The 7,234-nt window shown below is 38.4% G+C and overlaps 2 protein-coding genes across 3 annotated transcripts in view; both read right to left on the bottom strand.

Annotated features, from left to right (window-relative positions):
* LOC105058395 (2,3-bisphosphoglycerate-dependent phosphoglycerate mutase 1) overlaps nucleotides 1–7,234 on the bottom strand; it is a 60,744-nt gene that overhangs the window by 867 nt on the left and 52,643 nt on the right. The gene's annotated exons all lie outside the window — the stretch shown is intronic.
* On the bottom strand, nucleotides 36–2,791 carry LOC140854092 (2,3-bisphosphoglycerate-dependent phosphoglycerate mutase 2-like). Its single transcript, XM_073249516.1, has 6 exons — nucleotides 2,594–2,791; nucleotides 1,317–1,582; nucleotides 784–1,007; nucleotides 488–606; nucleotides 228–384; nucleotides 36–41 (listed from the first exon to the last, which is right to left on the bottom strand). The coding sequence occupies exons 2-6, from the start codon at nucleotides 1,579–1,581 to the stop codon at nucleotides 36–38; spliced, it is 771 nt and encodes a 256-aa protein (XP_073105617.1). The 5' UTR covers nucleotide 1,582; nucleotides 2,594–2,791.

Genomic DNA, 7,234 nt, shown 5'->3' with positions numbered 1-7,234 from the left:
AAGTAATGGCTATAACAGATAATAATGGCTTTAGTTCAGGTCTGTTGTAAACAGAAAAATGCCATTACAGAAACTTGCTCAGAAATAAGCACTTACTAATTGAACCAATTTTTTACAAAGAAATTGGAAAAACCAGAACTAGCATAAGACAGAAAAAATATCAGCAACATGCACCAGCCAACACATAAAACTATTTACAATTAAATTAGTAAATCAAGGATTCCTACCTGGTCTTTGAAATAAGCAACAGCTCTGTGCGCGCACATCTCTAAACTCTCCCCATTTGGAGGAGGGATGTCATAACTGCGACGCCACTCATGAACTTTCTCTTTCCCAAATCGATCTGCTGTTTCTTGCTTGTTAAGACCCTGTAACTCACCATACCTAGAAGAAAGAGTAGTTGATACGGCAAAATAAAAAAATATTATCATAATAGCATTCCTCCAAGTAAAAAACATGATTTTAAAAAAAATGAAGAAGTCATTACATTCTCTCATTCAATTGCCAAGCAGCTATCACTGGAATAGATTGTTTCTTTGTTTCTTCACTATAGATCCGACTCCATCTCTGGGCCTGTTCACTCTCACTGTGCATGAAAATTGGAACCTGGAAATCAAGACAGATGCAAGAGTAAGATAAAACTAAACATATCATATGGTGACAACCCAAGTAAATCTGTAGTTCTTCATCAGTCATGTTATGAAGGATACATAACATGACTACGCAAAAAGAAAGATCCTTAGCATGACCATCAAAGTAAAGAATACAGCAACAAAAGGGTACCTTCTTCCGGCGATGCTGTGTCATGGCAAGCATGGCAGTCATTTGAGCACGAATCAAAGCAGATGTGTAGATCATGTCAACAGGTATGTTGCATATTCTTTTACCTGCTTCAATTGCCTCGTCCACACCCTTTTGAGTCAAGGGTACATCAACACAGCCTGTGAACAAATTTTTCTCATTCCATAGAGATTCACCATGCCGGATCAATATAAGTGCAGTTTCATCTGCAAACAGAAGAAAAAATAAATAAGTCCTTTTCAAAAGGAATCGAGTTCAGCATGCAAAGAGGCCTATAATCAAGACAATGGATATGGGTGGATAATTCCACCCGCTGATAATATCCTTTTTGTGTGGAAGAACTTTGAAACAAACTCTGTAAATATTTTTTTTCTAAAAAAAATCCAGTGAATTCAACTCATTCTTGTAATATATGAGACATATTGTCACATAATCAAGAGACATAATATCTAACATAATACATTCAATCTTGAGGGCTTCCAATGACAACCAAAGCTGCAGATGAAAAAGATTACCTGATTTTTTCTTTGAATTGCTAGAGTTATTCTTTGATGGTATTTGAACTGGATCAACTACCGAAGAATGTGAGCTAGATGCATGGATTACACCCAATTTCCAGCTCTTAGGGCAGCAATTTCCCCTCGTAATCAGCCGTACATCAACACCGAAACCCTTAGAAATCATTTTCACTGACAAATTTTTAATTCCATCCCGAGAGCCAAAGATGCCGTGACATTCACGGACGGACCCAATAGCCTGATGAGATGTGGTGGCAGCCATTCTAATCTAATTCATACAGACATAAGAACATAGACAAAAACGTTAAATGATTAATTACTTCAGAAACAAAAAGAACTATCAGCAAAAGATCATTTGGCTTTTTAACTTTTTGTATTTAACATTGACCTTAGATGTCAAGGATAAACTGATTACATGAGTACTTCTATTTTTCTTGCTTGCTGTGTAATTTAGCCACATAAGCAAACTACAAAGATTTTTGTTTTATTTGATAATAAGGGAGGCAAGCTGCCACCCTGCTTTTATTGCAAAAGGAGGCTTGCGTACAAGAGGTTACATGCGGAGATAACGAAAAGATAACCTGCTACCTAAAAAATGAAAAAAAAAAAACAACAACAACAACTTCAGAAACAGGGTTTCTGAAAATAAATATGATGGAAAGTATACATGGATGAAACAAGGAAAGCAAAGTACAAAGTTATAGTAAAATCAGCTCATAATCGCATCTGATATTGCATTTTACATAGTAAGAATAATTTGCTGAAGTTTAGAGAAGAATTATTAAAAGATACTATAATCTATCATCGAACAGATTCCTTAAACCAATATTTTCACCGATTAAGGGCAAACTCGTTCCCACGCATCAAAGTAAATGATAAATATAAACTCCATGAAAAAAAGGAAGGAAAAGGTGATACACTACAAGGGCCCAGAGAAAGGAAGAGGAAATACACAAACTCTGTAAAAATTGGCTCCACATAATATTTTGCTAAACAGTTTCTCAGCTAATATTCAAATCAAAACTCCCATCTCAGATCCCAGAACATTCAAACCTTCGATACGCTGTTGAACACCACACAACACCCAAAAGAACAAAAAACATCGAAACCCATCAACCCAAGATCCCTCCCCATTCCCGATAGAAATCGCACACAAAGCGAAAAATACAGAGAAATCAAGAAAAAAGACCACCGTACAAGCAAAGAAATTCGGGAAAGCGGAGAACCCAACACAAAGGCAGCCCGATCGAGCCATAGGGGCGACGAGATCTCACCTTTTATAGGGAATCGGACGCGTCCTCCGAAACCCCGAAGCAAGCGATGAGACCGAAGGCCAGAGAGGGAGCTCGGAGGGATCTTAGCAGGAAAAAGGTAAGGAGAGGAAGAAGACAGGGATCACGGCGCCGTATGTCGATTCCAAAGTGGAGAAGTGGAGATGAGAGCGAGGGAGAGGATCAATAGTGAGAGGAGATTGACGTTATCGCCTTCGGGATGAACAAAACGAGGTGTTCGGCGAGCGAGAGACGTTGTTTTTCGTTTGTGAAGGTAGGAAAAAAAAAAATTTAGCGGCGTCACCAACTTGGCGGAAGGGGGGTTGGTGGGGGAAATTTATAGTAACAGTGAGAGGAATCAAAGCCCAAAATAAAATGAAACGAAAGGACTACGTGTTAGAAAGAGAAAAGCATGGCGCACATGAAGTCGGAGCGTCTGCTGGTACTCGGCATGGTTTTTGTTTGTAAAATGTATCATCATTGGCCAATTACCAGATTGACCTGGAATAAGGATTGATGCCTACTGTTAGCGTATCTTTTGTCGTCTCATTTGATATGGTCCTTTCTTTTTGAAAAAGTACCATATATCCTACAAATTTAAGATATTTTTGTGTATCTTCTTTGATTGGGGTTTGCAAAATAGGTTGGATAGATTATGAGCATATACACCAAGAAATAATTGGAGTTCGGACCCATAATAAGGTGTGGCTTCGATTGAGACTTGACGCATGAATCTCATATGATATGATCTAATATATATATATATATATTATATATATATATATATATAATATTGTCTAATTATGGGTGCAAATGGATTGCATCAACGAGAGTTTAAAAATTAAATTTGAATTCTTTTGGATCAACCATAATCCAACCTCAATTCCTGTGAGCACAAAAAAAATTGACCAGACTTAACATAATTAGTTTAAAATTCATGATCTAACCCTAATATGGAGGGAGATATGAAAAATCAAATGATTTATTAGATTAGGAATATGCTTAAATCTTGTTTCTAAAGCTGCTTTAGCATGAATCTAGTTTAAGTTGGACTTGGAATCACTCAATGTTTACCCTGCGACCCTACTTCTAATTTGGATAAAATTAATGGGGAAAAACTCTATAAGATACTATGATGATAGACTGACAATGAAAGAGTATTATAGTAGATCAATTTAGCAATTAATTTGGCTCTTGTTTTAGCAATTAATTTGGCTCTTGTAGAAATAATCTTTTAACAATCATATTTGAATTTATAACAGCAACCTCAAATAGATGTAATATATATACCTTTTACTTTGGTTAATATTAGTTGAAGCATCATAGAAACTCAATTTATAATTTTCATCAGTCGTACTTCAAATCGAATAGTAGCCTCTTTATCTAAGTTTCATGCTAATAGATCTAGCTTCCTTAACACAACAAAACAAAAGCTAATCTACTTATAAATGATCATTAGTATCTCGGCACCACTGCATATTTCTCCAAGCTTGATATCCTGCCTGATATTTCCCAATTACGGAAAAAAATATATATATAGTAATGTTACTTTGCAGGGGTATTTATGTCACTTTGCAAAGTGGGTAGGTATGATCCTTGAATTGAAGTTCCTCCTATCGGTCAGCAAGAGCAAAGACGTAGATGGTAGTTAAGGTAGGTGTGGTCCCAGGGAAGTTGATGAAGTTCACATTGGATTTACTGGAAGGTGCGCTTCCCAAATTTTGAAATCTAGACTTCCTCCATGGTGGGAGTTTCGGTCCAACAAAACGTCTCTTACCAATAATTGACCGATATAAAAGCAGCCTTTCGAACTTCCAAGTTCTAACTTCCATCTACTCTATTCTCTGTGCCCCTTAATCTACCACCCCATAAAATTTCTTTTTAAATTTAGGTAGGCCTCTTCCATGCTATCCACGTGACATCACTTTTTTTTTTTTAATAAAAAAATTGCCTTCTAGTACCATTTTTTTTTTATTCACCGAATCTCAACCAAGAGAGCTCTAATTATATTTCTCTTATTCGATCAATTAAAGTGAATGCCCCAATGTTATATGCTTTGATCTTCTTATGATAGATGATTCTTGTTGCAGAAGGAGGGTATTTTTTAATCCTACATTGATTGTGAGTAAGGAAACTCTTATTTATATGAAATAGGATATTTTCTCCTCTGTGAGATTTTTTTTTTGGTAAGACGGTTCATTCAAATAAATTTTGTATGAATATAACTAAAAAAATTAGAGAATAAAATATACTGAAGGTGCCCTGGGATAACCTCCAATACAGTCCAGAGGGTTTCTCCTGTATGATCTACTATAAAAGATGCCATCCAATCAGCCATCGAATTCACCTCACGGAAGACATGCTTGATGATCAGCGCATTGTACCCTCCTAGTAATCTCACGGCATCATGCAAAAGGGGGTGGGAGCCCCTAGCAGAAATACATCTTTGCAGCCAAGCAACCATCGTGGTTGAGTCACTCTCCACTACGAGCTAAGTCGCCCCCAGAAATCATCTGGCATAGATAATCTTTGCCCAAACAGCGTGAAGCTCTACCTCGGAGATTAAGGTTTTCCAGAGATGGTGACCCCCAGCAGCCCCAAAAATAGAGGCAGGCCCATGAATGACAAAACTAGCCCCGGCATACCTATCTCTGACACTCCCATAAAAATTGACTTTCAAGTACACCGAAGAAAGGGGCTCTCAAGAAATGAACACCCTATGAGTCGCTACACGAGTAGGATGGGAGCTCTAGATCTTTGAAGTCCTAGCTATCATATCGATGATCTCTGCTGTCATGACTGATGCTCTTTCAAAGATCATTCTCATCGAAAACTATCTAGAGTCGAAGACTAGACTGTTCCTGGCCAGCCAAATATGAAGAGTTAGGTAGGCCACACGAACCCCTGCTGCCCTGGCCTAGTCACCTCCAGTGCTGCTCTGTAGAAACTCTAAAAATACTTGAGTGGGGTCCTCTACCTGAGCAACCCGCAAGTCCACCCTGGTCAATGACCTGACCGCTGTCGCCCTTGGGCAACTGAAGAGAGTATGCTCCATGGTCTCCTTCTCAGCCAGACAGCAAGGGTACTCCAGCTGGATATCTATATCTCGGCCCCATAAGAAGGTTCTGATTGAAAGCCGGTGCCAGACCACTTGTCAGAGAAATAGACTCATTCTCGGGTGCACTCCCATCCTCCAGATCCATCCAAGCTCCTTATGTCTCCTCACTTCGCTTTTGTAGATCTGGTAGAGATCAGCCATCATGACCCTTGTAATACAGGAATGACCCCAAACCCTGACGTTTGAGCTATCAAAAATGAAAGTCACAAGGGATAGCACCCCATCCCCCAACTGCCCACCAAATAGTCGATGCACAGTCACCAGATCCCACCCCCGGCCATTTGAGCAGCGAAGATCAGCGACTCTTATAGCATTCATCATCTCAACATTGATGAAGGTCGGTCACTGGCTGAGCGGTAGATCTCTAATCCAATGACCATGAAGGATACCAACACTAAGGTAGTTTTTAAAAGACAAAATTATGAAGCTCAAAATGATCAAGACCCACCTAAGCTCGAGACGACTAGAACCAAAGTGAATAATACCTCATATATATGGGAGTGGAGACCGATCCAACTATCAGACCTTTGACCACAAGTCCACGATCTCTGGCTCCCTTTAATATATTTTCTCTCAGCAAAATGGTGCACTAAAAATCTAAAGAAATAGAACATAACTTGCATACGTTATCGGATAAAAGTAGTTACTGCCATGTGTAATATTTAATGGTAGGTAACCGTTCCAGCTTGGGATATCCTCTTGACATATTCTTTTGTTCTTCTAAGCATGACAACGGAATGTTTCTTCTTGTGCCTTTTACTTACGCAAACTGTAATTTTCGATGTCACCCTCGGTCCAACCTATCTTTTTTGCACATATTGTGCACCTAAGGGACAAAAGTTGTTTTTAGTGGTCTAAAATTGGGGGCGACAACATGATGCCGATTAGATTCTAAAACAGTGGCATGATGGAGATCCAACGTGGTTCCTCTGATCTTTTCACTAGAATTTAAATTGAAAAATCTATTTGTATCGCACAGAATAAAATCATGATCCAGTCTTTGCACACGTATGGTCGCACGTTCTTGGCATGCCACTAAAAATAAGATGGGGGGGGTGGGGGGGGGGGAGACTTCCTAGCCTGCATCAAGCTATTTGGCTCTTGCATATAAACACGAAGCCGGGAGGTGGTTTTGTCGTGCAACCACTTCTGCATATAGAGTTGGTGTGTATATAATCTAACAAGTAATTAGATTTAGATTAAGGAGGTTCTAATGAAAATAATAAAAATAAAAACTTAGATATCTTCCTCCTTGAGAATAGTATAATTTTCATGATCCAAATTTCACATTTAATTTCTAAGAGCAAATTCTAAAAATAATGAATTTTGGATCATGTTTTGCTTCAGAGTTAAATTGGAGAGGTTCAATCTGCAATTACAACCAATTAAGTGCGACAATTGATGACATGAACCTCCAATCTGACATGAGAAAAATGGTTTCACATTTTATATTGAGCATAAAAGGTTCAAGTTGTGAATGAGTCAATCCAACTTAATCTATTGGACAAATAGATCAAGTACAGATT

Source organism: Elaeis guineensis, chromosome 15, assembly GCF_000442705.2.
Source record: "Elaeis guineensis isolate ETL-2024a chromosome 15, EG11, whole genome shotgun sequence".
NCBI classification, from domain to species: domain Eukaryota; kingdom Viridiplantae; phylum Streptophyta; class Magnoliopsida; order Arecales; family Arecaceae; genus Elaeis; species Elaeis guineensis.
This window is presented reverse-complemented; position numbering and strand designations above follow the sequence as displayed.